Below are 18,537 nucleotides of genomic sequence, written 5' to 3'. Positions count from 1 at the left end.
GGTGTAAAATGTTAATATGGGGGAGAAATGATACTTGTTGATACTTGTTGTTGGTGTTTTAGGCTTGAATTTCTGTACAGCACTTTGAGATATCAGCTGATGTACGAAGGGCTTTATAAATAAATTTGATTTAGTCTATGTGTACGTCTCAAATGGCACCAAATTCAGGACGTACCCTAAATCTCCCTGAACTAATATTATCCAAAGTTACTGTAAATTGAATCAGACACAAGAAAACAATTCTGTAACTGCTATAGTATGTATGTGTATTGACATAAATATACATTGTTACTGAGTTCTGGGTTACAGTCTTAACTATTACCATATACTAAGTAACGCCCTTATAAAAATACACGTACAAACAGAATAAATCAGATCATAACAATGCCCCCCCCCCCAAAAAAATATCTATTCATCAACTGTTGGTTTATTTTCAAAGTGTAAGAGAACAACGTTTATATGTGCATATATCATAATTGTGTGTCCTAAATATTTTAATTGTGCAACTAGTCAAGCTACAGTATATACAGACGTGGTGTATCGATCGCTCTCTGATACCGATGTGGTATCTCTCTCTGATGACAGGTTAGTGATACAGATGTGGTATCTCTCTCCGATGACAGGCTACTGATACAGATGTGGTATCTCTCTCTGATGACAGGCTACTGATACAGATGTGGTATCTCTCTCTGATGACAGGCTACTGATACAGATGTGGTATCTCTCTCTGATGACAGGCTACTGATACAGATGTGGTATCTCTCTCTGATGACAGGCTAGTGATACCGATGTGGTATCTCTCTCTGATGACAGGCTACTGATACAGATGTGGTATCTCTCACTGATGACAGGCTACTGATACAGATGTGGTATCTCTCTCTGATGACAGGCTACTGATACAGATGTGGTATCTCTCTCTGATGACAGGCTAGTGATACAGATGTGGTATCTCTCTCTGATGACAGGCTAGTGATACAGATGTGGTATCTCTCTCTGATGACAGGCTACTGATACAGATGTGGTATCTCTCTCTGATGACAGGCTACTGATACAGATGTGGTATCTCTCTATGATGACAGGCTACTGATACAGATGTGGTATCTCTCTCTGATGACAGGCTACTGATACAGATGTGGTATCTCTCGCTGATGACAGGCTACTGATACAGATGTGGTATCTCTCTCTGATGACAGGCTACTGATACAGATGTGGTATCTCTCTCTGATGACAGGCTACTGATACAGATGTGGTATCTCTCTCTGATGACAGGCTTCTGATACAGATGTGGTATCTCTCTCTGATGACAGGCTACTGATACAGATGTGGTATCTCTCTATGATGACAGGCTACTGATACAGATGTGGTATCTCTCTCTGATGACAGGCTACTGATACAGATGTGGTATCTCTCTCTGATGACAGGCTACTGATACAGATGTGGTATCTCTCTCTGATGACAGGCTACTGATACAGATGTGGTATCTCTCTCTGATGACAGGCTACTGATACAGATGTGGTATCTCTCTCTGATGACAGGCTACTGATACAGATGTGGTATCTCTCTCTGATGACAGGCTAGTGATACAGATGTGGTATCTCTCTCTGATGACAGGCTAGTGATACAGATGTGGTATCTCTCTCTGATGACAGGCTACTGATACAGATGTGGTATCTCTCTCTGATGACAGGCTAGTGATACTGTATAACAGTAAATCTGGTCGGACTCATGCTGCTTGGGCTGAACAGACAATGAACAGCCCCCTTCAGACTGCTTGTCAAAGGTTAGGGGTCAAATCCATTCCAATTCCGCAAGCAAACTGAAAATTCCAATAATTCCCAATTTTCCCCCCAAATGAGGATGGAAAATTTGACTTGGAATGTTGGTTTATTTCCAGAACCGACATGGTATTAACCTGTTACCCGGCTGTCTATCGAAGGCCCAAGACTTTGGTATAACCTGTATGTAATCAAAAGCAGAATGGTGACTCCTACAGTGTCATATCAACCAATCATTACAATAAAAACAGCCACATGTAAAAAGATAATACACAACTAAATGTTATGCAGAGAATCACCATTTGTTGTTGTTGTTGTTGTCTTAAAATACAGTAAGGTTAAACAACAACAAAAAAACACTTAAATGTTACTGATATTCAATAAAGTAAAATAAATAGTTAGAATAAGAAGAACCCTGTCTGTCTAAATAACAACAGTCTTTTTTTTTCTTTTTTTCTTTTAAATGTGAAAAATATACATTAATAGTTGTCGTAGTAGATAGTAGCCTAAACATTATTATTATTTTTTTTTCTACATGAAGTGGGGAAAAAAATAAAACCTAAACGATTCAATAAAATACAATTCAATAGGATCCTATTTACTACATGCCCATTATGTCATTACAGTAATGGACACTGTATGATCCCACCATCTTCCCATTGTTACACCTCAGTACATATCACAGGGCCAGTATTCATGTGTTTATGGGTGCTTGTGTGTGTGTGCACATGTGTATTCATGAGTGTTAGTGCATGTACGTGTGTGTGTGTCTGTCACTATATACGCATGGTGTGTGTGTGTGTCTGTGTAACAGTCCGTCCTTACGAATGTGGCCCAGCCTCTAGCTTCCAGTCCCTCTGGCTCTGCGTGTCGGCGTCTCCCTGGATGCTGCCAGGGACGGCGGTGGCGGCGGCTGCGGGGGACAGCGTTCTGCGCTGGCTGTGCATCGTGTTCCAGTGGCGCTTCAGGTCAGAGGCTTTGATGAACGCCTTTTCACAGGAGCCGCAGTTGAAGGGCCTCTCTCCTCTGTGCTGCCGCTCGTGGTCTCGCAGGTGGGACTTGTGCTTGAAGGCCTTTTCACACATCTGGCATCCGAAGGGTCTCTCGTTGCTGTGGACCCTCTCGTGCCGCTTTAAGTCGGGCCCTCGTATGAACGCCTTGCCACAGACCAGGCAGCGGTGCGGTTTAAAGCCCGTGTGGATCTTCAGGTGCTCTTTGAGGTGGGCCTGGGTGGTAAAGGTTTTGGGGCACACCTCGCAAGCGAACGGACGGTGGGCCAGGTGGGACTTGTCTTTCTTGGGGCCGTCTCCGCCTGGTTTCATTCCCGGGTGGATGCCGTCAGAGCGGTGGCCGTACAGCAGGTAGTCAAGCTTCATATCGCTGGAGGAGGAGGAAGAGGAGGTCCAGCCGTGGGCGCTGTGGGGGTCTTTAGACATGTTCCCGCCGAAGTGAGGAGGGACCCCGTGAGGCCCTCCAGAGCCCATGGCCTCCATCCCTCCATCATAGAAGCTGTTCTTCCTCACCTCCTCCATTGCCAGCTCTTTGAGGATTGCGTCCTGGGCTCTCATACCGTCCCCTGGCGCCTGGTTCTCACGACTCAGCTTCATGTTGGGCTCACGTTTCTGTGAACACAGGTTGTCGAGGAACGTGATCCCCAGGACCTGTCCGGATGACATCATGAGGTTGATGTCCTTTTTGCGGACGGCGAGCCTGGCGGTGTACATGTAATTGAGGACCTCCTCGAAGATGTCTGAACGGATGAAGTCGAGCTCCACGATGGAGTTGTCCACATCGTTCTGTTTTTTAAACAGCTTCTTGAAGTAGATGCTGCAGGCGGCCAGGACACAGCGATGAGCTCTGAACTCAACGTTTTCCACCACAACCACAACGTCACAGTGGTCCCCTTCCATCCTCTGCTGGTTCAACATCTTCAGGAAACTGGTCTTGTGATCGTAGTCGATGTATTTCAGGAATTCACCCATGATTGCAGGTTTATTTAGAGGGTATTTACCTGCAAGAAAAACAAATGCCGTGTCCAATTGAGAAAAAAGTGTCTGTTTTATAATAGTTATAACATTTTTGGTAAATATAAAAAAGGTTTCGAGTTTTAATTTAATTAAAACACGACAATTGCCGTGTCGAATATCAATAATAGCCGAGTGTTACGAATTAATGTAGATCAGTTAGTACACAGTATACAAATCGGTATCGATCAAATATATATATATATATATATATATAAATATAATTGTCACACCAAAGCAAACTTCTGAAATGTGTTCGGTCGGCTGTTGCTTCGTATATATATTGTTGTTCGTCAGTTCCCATCCAACAGTGAGAGTATCCACAGCTGACGACGAGACAATAACAGACCGCAGTAACAATGCCAAATCAGTCAAGCAGCAATCGGGTTTTGGGGGAAGGAAAATAAAAACAACACGGAACTGTCGGACAAAAAAAATGCAGGTATCCGCAATAAAATTCAATCCCAACGCATATGGATACAAAACTGTTTTGTACCCAGCGGTGAAAATAAACGGTATTTCTGCGAGTTATAAGGAATTATAAAAACGCCCTTTCGTAGCCAGTTATTTCTGCTACCACTGCTGACCCGTGTACGTTTCACATTTCAGAGAGCCCAGCCATTTTGCCCAGCAAGCCTCCATTAGAAGGTTTTCCTGAACTTTTATCCAAGTTAAAACATCAAACAGAACAGTTCATTTACACTGGTCGATGAAATGTGTAAATATAAGATTGGTCCCCTTCGAGAAGAAGAAAAAATGTCTATACCAGAAACACGAATCCGGTTTGGTGTTGTCACGCAAGGCTGCAGTCGAAGACGACGCAACAACCCTGGTCTTTCTGCCTCTTCCTCCTCTTGTTGTGACCGTCAGCTCTCAGAGGAAGTGACGCTGGTGTTTCTGCCCTCTGTAGGACTGGAGGGGAATTACAGGCAGGTTCTCTCTACTGTAATCTAACAATGGATGTAAATATGACCCTCATAAATCAACAAAATTAGTCCCCCAACCCCCAAAAAAACAAACAAAAAAAGGGGTAAACTTTCAAGTGCCTTCTGGTAAACTTGATCATGTGTGGCTTGGGTTCTGAACTGATCATAACCCCCCCCCCATTCTACATGACTCAGTTCCCCCCATCTACATGACTCAGTTCCCCCCATCTACATGACTCAGTTCCCCCCATCTACATGACTCAGTCCCCCCCCCATTCTACATGACTCAGTTCCCCCCCATCTACATGACTCAGTCCCCCCTCCATCTACATGACTCAGTTCCCCCCCATCTACATGACTCAGTCCCCCCTCCATCTACATGACTCAGTTCCCCCCCTCCATCTACATGACTCAGTCCCCCCCATTCTACATGACTCAGTTCCCCCCATCTACATGACTAATTTCCCCCCCATCTACATGACTCAGTTCCCCCCCATCTACATGACTCAGTTCCCCCCCATCTACATGACTCAGTTCCCCCCCCATCTACATGACTCAGTTCCCCCCCATTTACACGACTCAGTCCCCCCCATCTACACGACTCAGTCCCCCCATCTACATGACTCAGTCCCCCCCATCTACATGACTCACCCCCCCCCCATCTACATGACTCAGCCCCCCCCATCTACATGACTCATCCCCCCCCTATCTACATCACTCAGTTCCCCCCATCCACATGACTAATTACACCCAATCATCATGACTATCTACATCACTCAGTTCCCAACAATCCACATGCCTAATTCCCCCAATCCACATGACTAATTCCCCCCGTCAACATGACTTATTTCCCCCATCTACATGAATAATTCCCCCATCAACATAACTAATTCCCCCAATCCATATGGCTATTTCCCCTCATATACATGACTCATTCCAGCCCCCCTCCTAAATGGCTCATTCCCCCCATCTACATGACTAATTTCCCCATCAACATGACTAATTTCCCCCATCTACATGACTCATTCCAGCCCCCCTCCTAAATGGCTCATTCATCTACATGACTAATCCCCCCATCTACATGACTAATCCCCCATCTACATGACTAATCCCCCATCTACATGACTAATCCCTCATCTAAATGACTAATCCCCCATCTAAATGACTAATCCCCCATCTACATGACTCACCCCCCAATCTACATGACTAATCCCCCAATCTACATGACTAATCCCCCATCTACATGACTAATCCCCCCATCTACATGACTAATCCCCTCATCTACATGACTCACCCCCCCATCTACATGACTAATCCCCTCATCTACATGACTCACCCCCCCATCTACATGACTAATCCCTCCGTGTACATGACTAATCCCCCCATCTACATGACTAATCCCCCATCTACATGACTAATCCCCCCATCTACATGACTAATCCCCTCATCTACATGACTAATCCCCTCATCTACATGACTAATCCCCCTATCTACATGACTAATCCCCCATCTACATGACCAATCCCCCATCTACATGACTAATCCCCTCATCTACATGACTCACCCCCCCATCTACATGACTAATCCCTCCGTGTACATGACTAATCCCCCCATCTACATGACTAATCCCCCATCTACATGACTAATCCCCCCATCTACATGACTAATCCCCTCATCTACATGACTAATCCCCTCATCTACATGACTAATCCCCCTATCTACATGACTAATCCCCCATCTACATGACCAATCCCCCATCTACATGACTAATCCCCATCTACATGACTAATCGCCTCATCTACATGACTAATCCCCCATCTACATGACTAATCCCCAATGTACACGACTAATCCCTCTATCTACATAACTAATCCACCATCTACACGACTAATCCCCCATCTACACGACTAATCCCCCATCTGCATGACTAATCCCCCTATCTACATGACTAATCCCCCATCTACACGACTAATCCCCCATCTACATGACTAATCCCCCCATCTACATGACTAATCCCCCCATCTACATGACTAATCCCCCTATCTACATGACTAATCCCCCATCTACACGACTAATCCCCCATCTACATGACTAATCCCCCCATCTACATGACTAATCCCCCATCTACATGACTAATCCCTCATCTAAATGACTAATCCCCCATCTAAATGACTAATCCCCCATCTACATGACTAATCCCCCATCTACATGACTAATCCCCCATCTACATGACTAATCCCCTCATCTACATGACACATTCCCCCATCTACATGACTAATCCCGCATCTACATGACTAATCCCCCCATCTACATGACTAATCCCCCCATCTACATGACTAATTCCCCATCAACATAACTAATTCCCCCAATCCACATGGCTATTTCCCCTCATCTACATGACTCATTCCAGCCCCCTCCTAAATGGCTCATTCATCTACATGACTAATCCCCCCATCTACATGACTAATCGCCCCATCTACATGACTCATCCCCCCATCTACATGACTAATCCCTCCATGTATATGACTAATCCCCCATCTACATGACTAATCCCCCATCTACATGACTAATCCCCCATCTACATGACTAATCCCCCCATCTACATGACTAATCCCCTCATCTACATGACTCACCCCCCCATCTACATGACTAATCCCTCCGTGTACATGACTAATCCCCCCATCTACATGACTAATCCCCCATCTACATGACTAATCCCCCATCTACATGACTAATCCCCCCATCTACATGACTAATCCCCCATCTACATGACTAATCCCCAATGTACACGACTAATCCCTCTATCTACATAACTAATCCACCATCTACATGACTAATCCCCCATCTACACGACTAATCCCCCATCTACATGACTAATCCCCCTATCTACATGACTAATCCCCCATCTACATGACTAATCCCCCCATCTACATGACTAATCCCCCCATCTACATGACTAATCCCCCTATCTACATGACTAATCCCCCATCTACACGACTAATCCCCCATCTACATGACTAATCCCCCCATCTACATGACTAATCCCCCATCTACATGACTAATCCCCCATCTACATGACTAATCCCTCATCTAAATGACTAATCCCCCATCTAAATGACTAATCCCCCATCTACATGACTAATCCCCTCATCTACATGACACATTCCCCCATCTACATGACTAATCCCGCATCTACATGACTAATCCCCTCATCTACATGACTAATCCCCCATCTACATGACTAATCCCCCATCTACATGACTGATCCCTCATCTAAATGACTAATCCCCCATCTACATGACTAATCCCCCATCTACATGACTAATCCCCTCATCTACATGACACATTCCCCCATCTACATGACTAATCCCGCATCTACATGACTAATCCCCTCATCTACATGACTAATCCCCCATCTACATGACTAATCCCTCCATGTACATGACTAATCCCCCCATCTACATGACTAATCCCCCCCATCTACATGACTAATCCCTCCATGTACATGACTAATCCCCCATCTACATGACTAATCTCCCCATCTACATGACTAATTCCCCCATCTACATGACTAATCCCCATCTACATGACTAATCCCCATCTACATGACTAATCGTCCCATCTACATGACTAATCGCCCCATCTACATGACTAATCGCCCCATCTACATGACTAATGCCCCCCATCTACATGACTAATGCCCCCCATCTACATGACTAATCCCTCCATGTACATGACTAATCCCTCCATGTACATGACTAATCCCCCCATCTACATGACTAATCCCCCCATCTACATGACTAATTCCCCCATCAACATAACTAATTCCCCCAATCCACATGGCTATTTCCCCTCATATACATGACTCATTCCAGCCCCCCTCCTAAATGGCTCATTCCCCCCATCTACATGACTAATTTCCCCATCAACATGACTAATTTCCCCCATCTACATGACCAATCCCCCCCATCTACATGACTAATCCCTCCATGTACATGACTAATCCCCCCATCTACATGACTAATTCCCCCATCAACATAACTAATTCCCCCAATCCACATGGCTATTTCCCCTCATCTACATGACTCATTCCAGCCCCCTCCTAAATGGCTCATTCATCTACATGACTAATCCCCCCATCTACATGACTAATCGCCCCATCTACATGACTCATCCCCCCCATCTACATGACTAATCCCTCCATGTATATGACTAATCCCCCAATCTACATGACTAATCCCCCAATCTACATGACTAATCCCCCATCTACATGACTAATCCCCCCATCTACATGACTAATCCCCTCATCTACATGACTCACCCCCCCATCTACATGACTAATCCCTCCGTGTACATGACTAATCCCCCCATCTACATGACTAATCCCCCATCTACATGACTAATCCCCCCATCTACATGACTAATCCCCTCATCTACATGACTAATCCCCCCCATCTACATGACTAATCCCCCCATCTACACGACTAATCCCCCATCTACATGACTAATCCCCCCCATCTACATGACTAATCCCCCCCATCTACATGACTAATCCCCCCCATCTACATGACTAATCCCCCCCATCTACATGACTAATCCCCCCCATCTACATCATGTGTACATCAAATAAACCTGACTACATTAACCACTATCATCATGTACCAACATGTTTTATATTGTATTTTACAAGACAACTATGTAAAGTTGATACTGAAGACAATACAAACAACTAATACTATAATATAAATCTATATTTTATTACAAAAAAAGAAAATGACTAAATAAAAATCACAATCACGTTTGTATTCTTTTGCTGTCTGTTGAATCTGGAACATCACTGTAGGTGAATGGTTGTAGCTGTGTTGTGTTGCAGATACTAGACTAAGGAAACTGGCTTTGGGGTGATGTTTAGCCTAGGTACAGATCTAAGACTAGGTTCTTCTCCCCCTAATCTTAAACTTAAAGTGTAACTGTGACTGACTGTCCAGTGTTTCCAGATTTCTATGAACTATGACCTATAATTAATTACAAGATGAAGGAAAATGTTTTTGTTCGATTTTTTTAAATTATTTTGTATTAAGTATGTTAAAAAGTATATTTTCTGTTTTGGAATGCCAAATATTAATGCAAGTAGACCTCTGATTGGCCAGCGCATCCTCCTCAAGAGGATGACATCATCCTCTGAGGAAATCGCAAGTATTTTTGAAACAGTCTGAGATGGATATATATTTTTTTAAATCACCAATTTATGGCCACAAATACAGTATATTTTTTATTTATTTAACTAGGCAAGTCAGTTAAGAACAAATTCTTATTTTCAATGACGTCCTAGGAACAGTGGGTTAACTGCCTTGTTCAGGGGCAGAAGGACAGATTTTTACCTTGTCAGCTCGGAGGACTCGATCTAGCAACCTTTCGGTTACTGGCCCAACTGCTCTATCCACTAGGCTACCTGCCTCCCCTACTCTCTAACCACTAGGCTACCTGCAGCCTCTACACTCTAACCACTAGGCTACCTGCCTCCCATACTCTCTAACCACTAGGCTACCTGCCGCCTCTACACTCTAACCACTAGGATACCTGCCGCCCCCACACTCTAACCACTAGGCTACCTGCCTCCTCTGGGGGGCAGGGGGGGGGGGGGGGGGGAATCAAAAACTGACCCGAGATCAGTGTCTAGTGGCATCTTCACAGTTGATTGACAGATAGATCAGATCAACTACTTGTTTCCCAAATATCACCCTTTTCCCTATACAGGGTACTACTTTCGACCAGGACCCATAGGGCTATAGGGGGTACTACTTTCGACCAGGACCCATAGGGCTATCGGGGGTACTACTTTCAGGGACCATAGGCTATAGGGGGTACTACTTTTGACCAGGATCCATAGGGCTCTAGGGGGTACTACTACTGACCAGGACCCATGTCTCAAATATAGCCTGGGTGCTAGACTGGCACACTGGCACACTGTCTCAAATATAGCCTGGGTGATAGACTGGCATGCACACTGTCTCAAATATGCTGAATCAAATTATTCAAATCTATAATTTAAATGATTCAAATCAATGATTCAAATAGCTGAATCATTTGATCCATGGAGGATGAGAAGATACAGACAAATCTGTATAATTGTCCTTATTTTCCCATTCTCCATGGATCATTGACAAAGAAAATGAATAAAAATAAAAATGAATAAAATAATTTGTAACTGAATATAGAAGATATAAATCTGCCTTAGTTTGTATTTTTTTGTTGCCTTAGGAGAGCACATGTACGTACAATACCATGTTGAACTAATATATTTCTATTTCCAACTGTAAATCTCTGAGGTGTGAAGGAGTGGAGAAGATGTTGGCTCTATTTGCTAGGTTATTATAATGTTGTGCCCTTCAATGTGTCACAAACAGCCCACAGCAGTTTACCCGTTTGGAGTGACGTTTTATGTATTTTATTTCATAAATAAAAATAAACAATGCTGCTACAATAATTACTGTTAAATTATCATTTTAAAACTCATCCAAAATCGGTAATAAGGTGGTAAATGAATCAATCGTTTTAGGCCTATTGTAGAGTTCCGTGTGGTGGGAGGTGCATAAATGAACCTGTTTGTTTATAATCTGACAGTATGGGAGTAGTAATCTGATATCATTGTTTATAATCTGACCGTATGGGAGTAGTAATCTGATATCATTGTTTATAATCTGACCGTATGGGAGTAGTAATCTGATATCATTGTTTATAATCTGACCGTATGGGAGTAGTAATCTGATATCATTGTTTATAATCTGACCGTATGGGAGTAGTAATCTGATATCATTGTTTATAATCTGACCGTATGGGAGTAGTAATCTGATATCATTGTTTATAATCTGACCGTATGGGAGTAGTAATCTGATATCATTGTTTATAATCTGACCGTATGGGAGTAGTAATCTGATATCATTGTTTATAATCTGACAGTATGGGAGTAGTAATCTGATATCATTGTTTATAATCTGACCGTATGGGAGTAGTAATCTGATATCATTGTTTATAATCTGACCGTATGGGAGTAGTAATCTGATATCATTGTTTATAATCTGACCGTATGGGAGTAGTAATCTGATATCATTGTTTATAATCTGACCGTATGGGAGTAGTAATCTGATATCATTGTTTATAATCTGACCGTATGGGAGTAGTAATCTGATATCATTGTTTATAATCTGACCGTATGGGAGTAGTAATCTGATATCATTGTTTATAATCTGACCGTATGGGAGTAGTAATCTGATATCATTGTTTATAATCTGACAGTATGGGAGTAGTAATCTGATATCATTGTTTATAATCTGACAGTATGGGAGTAGTAATCTGATATCATTGTTTATAATCTGACCGTATGGGAGTAGTAATCTGATATCATTGTTTATAATCTGACAGTATGGGAGTAGTAATCTGATATCATTGTTTATAATCTGACCGTATGGGAGTAGTAATCTGATATCATTGTTTATAATCTGACAGTATGGGAGTAGTAATCTGATATCATTGTTTATAATCTGACAGTATGGGAGTAGTAATCTGATATCATTGTTTATAATCTGACAGTATGGGAGTAGTAATCTGATATCATTGTTTATAATCTGACAGTATGGGAGTAGTAATCTGATATAATAATTTTTCATAATAATGCTAAACTGCTTAGTTTTGCTCATGCAATATGCATGTTGATAATCACAGATGAGACTGATGATGGGAATGTTAAACTCTTAACGACATAATTCGTTTTTTTTTCCCCCCTCGCATTGACATCAATGGATAATTTTTCACAAAGTCCAAGTTAAGCACACGGATCGGGCCCCATTGAGAGCAAAGCATAGAATTACAATCTATCATGCCATCATTGACTGGAATGGGGAGGTTCGTTCTATAGGTTATATTTCTACGGAGCAGAGTCCGTCTCTAGAACAATAGGCTGGCTCTATAGTCTCTACTGTAGTTATAACAGGCCCAGCAGGCGGGCACAGTAATGTAATGAGGTCCATCATGACGCTGGAGGAGATTGGAGGGCGAGTCCTTCTACCAGGGGGGATATAGAGCTGTCCTTACTCCTAAAAACAGAGACAGAGAGAGAAACAGTCTCGGTTAGTACATTCCCTCGCATTGGGAGCCGCGTAGGAAACGGTACAGTATTGGAGGCAGATTAGGAGAGCCTGAGGCCATGGCAGAGCCATGCTTTCTCTCTGTAAATGACCGTGCGAACATAACACAGTGCAGGATACTGGAATTGGAAAGAGGTCAGCTCATTTAAGGGCCAGTTTACCGGACATAGATTAATCCTGGACTAAAGCAAACATCTCTCTCTTTGAAAGTACATTTGGGGTCCAGTACCAGGCTTAATCTGTGTCCAAGAAACCAATCCTTAATGTTTTGGAAATGTTAATGATGCTGACTGACAGACAGTAACAGCACGGGAAGCACGCATGGCACGTCAGCACACACAGGGCTGACCTCACAGAGCTGAGGGCAAGGTCATGGAGACCACACAGAGCTGAGGACAAGGCCATGGAGACCTCACAGAGCTGAGGGCAAGGCCATGGAGACCTCACAGAGCTGAGGACAAGGCCATGGAGACCTCACAGAGCTGAGGGCAAGGTCATGGACACCACACAGAGCTGAGGACAAGGCCATGGAGACCTCACAGAGCTGAGGGCAAGGCCATGGAGACCTCACAGAGCTGAGGACAAGGCCATAGAGACCTCACAGAGCTGAGGACAAGGCCATGGAGACCTCACAGAGCTGAGGGCAAGGCCATAGAGACCTCACAGAGCTGAGGGCAAGGCCATAGAGACCTCCCAGAGCTGAGGACAAGGCCATGGAGACCTCACAGAGCTGAGGACAAGGCCATGGAGACCTCACAGAGCTGAGGACAAGGCCATGGTAACCTCACAGAGCTGAGGACAAGGCCATGGTAACCTCACAGTCTCGTTATGAGTCATGCAAACCAGACACGCACATGTGAACACACACACAAGCACGAACACAAACGTGAACACACACACACACACACACACACACACACGCGTGTTTATTATTTCATTCAGAAGCTAATGACCAGGGCCCATAGGATGTAGTGCACTACTTCTACCAGGGCCCATAGGATGTAGTGCACTACTTCTACCAGGGCCCATAGGATGTAGTGCACTACTTCTACCAGGGCCCATAGGATGTAGTGCACTACTTCTACCAGGGCCCATAGGATGTAGTGCACTACTTCTACCATACATTTCCTGTGTGCATACATTTCCTGTGTGCATACATTTCCTGTGTGTATACATTTCCTGTGTGCATACATTTCCTGTGTGCATACATTTCCTGTGTGCATCCATTTCCTGTGTGCATCCATTTCCTGTGTGCATCCATTTCCTGTGTGAATACAATGGCTGAGTGATTTCAATGCATTTGCCAGAGTCTGCAAGTGGCAAACTCAGCCGGGAAGGACAGCAGATGCATAGATTTGACGGCTAGATTGTACAGTGTCTTCACACAGTATCAATGACTTTTCTTCCACATGTTTGTTGTGTTACAAAAGTGAGATTCAAATGGATTTAAATTGTCACTTTTTTGTGTCAATGATTTACACACAAACACAAAAATTTTTTTTTTTGTAAACTCTACAAGTCTAACATTTATAAAGAAAACTTAAATAAAATAAAGACTAATACACATTGATTAGATTAGTATTCAACCCCCTGAATCAATACATGTTAGAGTCACCTTTGTCAGCGATTAACAGCTTGTTTGTCTTTCTTGTAAAGTCTCTAAGAGGTTTGCACACCTGAAGTGTCGGGGGGGGAGTCAGGCATGTCACGAGGAGGGAGGGAGGTTATGTACATGTTAGAGTCACCTTTGGCAGCGAGGGGGGGGGGGGGGGGAGTCAGGCATGTCACGAGGAGGGAGGGAGGTTATGTACATGTTAGAGTCACCTTTGGCAGCGAGGGGGGGGGGGGAGTCAGGCATGTCACGAGGAGGGAGGGAGGTTATGTACATGTTAGAGTCACCTTTGGCAGCGGGGGGGGGGGGGGGTCAGGCATGTCACGAGGAGAGAGAGAGGGAGGTTATGTACATGTTAGAGTCACCTTTGGCAGCGAGGGGGGGGGGGGTCAGGCATGTCACGAGGAGAGAGAGAGGGAGGTTATGTACATGTTAGAGTCACCTTTGGCAGCGAGGGGGGGGGGGGTCAGGCATGTCACGAGGAGAGAGAGAGGGAGGTTATGTACATGTTAGAGTCACCTTTGGCAGCGAGGGGGGGGGGTGAGTCAGGCATGTCACGAGGAGAGAGAGAGGGAGGTTATGTACATGTTAGGTGGGGAGTGGAAGTCAGCGAGTGTGGCTATTGGCTATAAGGTAGCTGGAACTTAGTACTTAGCTAGAAACTAGTACACTAGTTACATCACGTCTGTCACGTCACATATTAATAGATACATATATGGATGCATGTTATGTACAGTGCTTAGGGAGATAATATTCAGACCCCTGGACTTTTTCCACATGTTGTTACGTTACAGCCTTATTCTAAAATGGATGAAATCCCCCCCCCCCCCCGTCAGCAATCTACACACAATGCCACATAATTACAAAGCTAAAAAAAAATTTGGGGGGAAAAGTTGGCAAATGTATGAATAAAAAAAAATAGTGAAATAGCTTATTTACATACGTCAAATCAAATCAAATGTATTTATAAAGCCCTTCTTACATCAGCTGATGTCTCAAAGTGCTGTACAGAAACACAGCCTAAAACCCCAAACAGCAAGCAATGCAGGTGTAGAAGCACGGTGGCTAGGAAAAACTCCCTAGAAAGGCCTAAAACTAGGAAGAAACCTAGAGAGGAACCAGGCTATGAGGCGTGGGCCAGTCCTCTTCTGTATTCAGACCCTTTGCTATGAGACTAGAAATTGAGCTCAGGTGCATCCTGTTTCCATTGATCATCCTTAAGATGTTTCTACAACTTGATTGGAGTCCACCTGTGGTAAATTCAATTGATTGGACATGATTTAGAAAGGCACACACCTGTCTATATAAGGTCCCACAATTGACAGTGCATGTCAGAGCAAAAACCAAGCCATGAGGTCGAAGAAATTGTCCGTAGAGCTCAGAGACAGGATTGTGTCGAGGCACAGATCTGGGGATGTGTACCCAGCATTGAAGGTCCCCAAGAACACATCATTCTCAAATGGAAGAAGTTTGGAACCACCAAGACTCTTCTTAGAGCTGACCGCCCGGACAAACTAAGCAATCGGAGGAGAAGGGCCTTGGTCAGAGAGGTGACCAAAAACCCGATGGTCACTCTGACAGAGCTCCTGTCCTTGAGTGGCCCAGCCTGAGCCCGGACTTGAACCCGATCGAACATCTCTGGAGAGATGGAGAGAGAAACTCCCCAAATACAGGTTTACCAAGCTTGTAGCGTCACACCCAAGAAGACTTGGGGCTGTAATCGCTGCCAAAGGTGCTTCAACAAAGTACTGAGTAAAGGGTCTGAATAAATGTAAATGTGATTATTATGACTAAAAGGGTTATGAATACTTATGGAAATGTCATATTTCAGGTTTCTTTTTTTTGTAACACATTGCAAAAAATTCTAAAAACCTGCTTTTGCTTTGTCATTATGGGGTATTGTGATGTCATTATGGGGTATTGTGGTGTCATTATGGGGTATTGTGATGTCATTATGGGGTATTGTGATGTCATTATAGGTTATTGTGATGTCATTATGGGGTATTGTGATGTCATTATAGGTTATTGTGATGTCATTATGGGGTATTGTGATGTCATTATAGGTTATTGTGATGTCATTATAGGTTATTGGGATGTCATTATGGGGTATTGTGATGTCATTATAGGTTATTGTGATGTCATTATGGGGTATTGTGATGTCATTATAGGTTATTGTGATGTCATTATGGGGTATTGTGATGTCATTATGGGGTATTGTGATGTCATTATGGGGTATTGTGATGTCATTATGGGGTATTGTGATGTCATTATGGGGTATTGTGATGTCATTATATGGTATTGTGATGTCATTATGGGGTATTGTGATGTCATTATAGGGTATTGTGATGTCATTATAGGGTATTGTGATGTCATTATGGGGTATTGTGATGTCATTATAGGGTATTGTGATGTCATTATAGGTTATTGTGATGTCATTATGGGGTATTGTGATGTCATTATGGGGTATTGTGATGTCATTATAGGGTATTGTGATGTCATTATGGGGTATTGTGATGTCATTATAGGGTATTGTGATGTCATTATAGGGTATTGTGATGTCATTATGGGGTATTGTGATGTCATTATAGGGTATTGGGATGTCATTATGGGGTATTGTGATGTCATTATGGGGTATTGTGATGTCATTATAGGTTATTGCGATGTCATTATAGGTTATTGTGATGTCATTATGGGGTATTGTGTGTAGATTGATGAGGAAAAACTGTATGTCTGTTGTCACTATTAGAAAGAGAGAGAAAGTGTATGGGAAGTTAACAATCTTCAGCATTCAATCGATTATATTTGAAATCCTCATCCATTTATATTAAACAGGTCTATAAGAAAGAGAGAAAGAAAGTGAGACAGAGAGGAGTTAGAAAGAGATGCAGAGAAATGCAGAAAGAGAGAGCCAGAGAGATGTAGAAAGAGAAATAAAGAGAGAGATGCAGAAAGAGAGAGACAGTGAGATGCAGAAAGAGAGAGACAGAGAGACAAAGACAGAGAGAGAGAGACAGAGAAAGACAGAGAGGGACAGCGAGACAGAGAGACAGCGAGAGAGAGAGAGACAGAGACCTGATCAGGGTAAATATCTCCTGCTTCTCTGGTGATGACAATCCTCTCCTCTGGTTTCAGAGATCCCCCCATTAACCGTCTGGTAGCAAAAAGGGTGAGTAAGGAATATAAAGTATATTGGTATGTACTCTATAAAGTCTGACAGCAGATTTAACAAATGGGTTATGGTTAGTATTATAGGTGTGGTACTAGACAAATGGGTTATGGTTAGTATTATAGGTGTGGTACTAGACAGATGGGTTAGTATTCTAGGTGTGGTACTAGACAGATGGGTTAGTATTATAGGTGTGGTACTAGACAGATGGGTTAGTATTATAGGTGTGGTACTAGACAGATGGGTTAGTATTATAGGTGTGGTACTAGACAAATGGGTTATGGTTAGTATTATAGGTGTGGTACTAGACAGATGGGTTAGTATTATAGGTGTGGTACTAGACAGATGGGTTAGTATTATAGGTGTGGTACTAGACAGATGGGTTAGTATTATAGGTGTGGTACTAGACAGATGGGTTAGTATTATAGGTGTGGTACTAGACAGATGGGTTAGTATTATAGGTGTGGTACTAGACAGATGGGTTAGTATTATAGGTGTGGTACTAGACAGATGGGTTAGTATTAGAGGTGTGGTACTAGACAGATGGGTTAGTATTATAGGTGTGGTACTAGACAGATGGGTTATGGTTAGTATTATAGGTGTGGTACTAGACAGATGGGTTAGTATTAGAGGTGTGGTACTAGACAGATGGGTTAGTATTATAGGTGTGGTACTAGACAGATGGGTTAGTATTAGAGGTGTGGTACTAGACAGATGGGTTAGTATTATAGGTGTGGTACTAGACAGATGGGTTAGTATTATAGGTGTGGTACTAGACAGATGGGTTAGTATTATAGGTGTGGTACTAGACAGATGGGTTAGTATTATAGGTGTGGTACTGGACAGATGGGTTAGTATTATAGGTGTGGTACTGGACAGATGGGTTAGTA

The 18,537-nt window shown here is 43.2% G+C and overlaps 2 protein-coding genes across 3 annotated transcripts in view; both read right to left on the bottom strand.

Annotated features, from left to right (window-relative positions):
• Positions 1-249: 249 nt before the first annotated feature.
• LOC109883004 (zinc finger and BTB domain-containing protein 14) lies at positions 250-4,689 on the bottom strand. 2 transcript variants are annotated; one of them, XM_031810209.1, is made up of 2 exons: positions 4,566-4,689; positions 250-3,786 (listed from the first exon to the last, which is right to left on the bottom strand). In XM_031810209.1, the coding sequence occupies exon 2, from the start codon at positions 3,755-3,757 to the stop codon at positions 2,597-2,599; it is 1,161 nt and encodes a 386-aa protein (XP_031666069.1). In that variant the 5' UTR covers positions 3,758-3,786; positions 4,566-4,689; the 3' UTR covers positions 250-2,596. The 2 variants fall into 2 exon arrangements, with proteins under 2 accessions (XP_031666069.1, XP_031666070.1); XM_031810210.1 differs by having other exon boundaries at positions 4,033-4,640.
• Positions 4,690-12,713: 8,024 nt separating this feature from the next.
• The window catches only part of LOC116358665 (band 4.1-like protein 3), a 38,643-nt gene continuing 32,819 nt past the window's right edge, over positions 12,714-18,537 (bottom strand). Inside the window, exon 12 of the mRNA XM_031810881.1 lies at positions 12,714-12,818. The gene's annotated coding sequence lies outside the window, so the exon portion shown is untranslated. The remainder of the gene's footprint in view (positions 12,819-18,537) is intronic.

Source organism: Oncorhynchus kisutch, linkage group LG30 (genome assembly GCF_002021735.2).
Source record: "Oncorhynchus kisutch isolate 150728-3 linkage group LG30, Okis_V2, whole genome shotgun sequence".
Classification (NCBI taxonomy): Eukaryota; Metazoa; Chordata; class Actinopteri; order Salmoniformes; family Salmonidae; genus Oncorhynchus; species Oncorhynchus kisutch.
The sequence above is the reverse complement of the archived record's forward strand: the minus strand, read 5'-3'. Positions and strand labels throughout refer to the sequence as shown.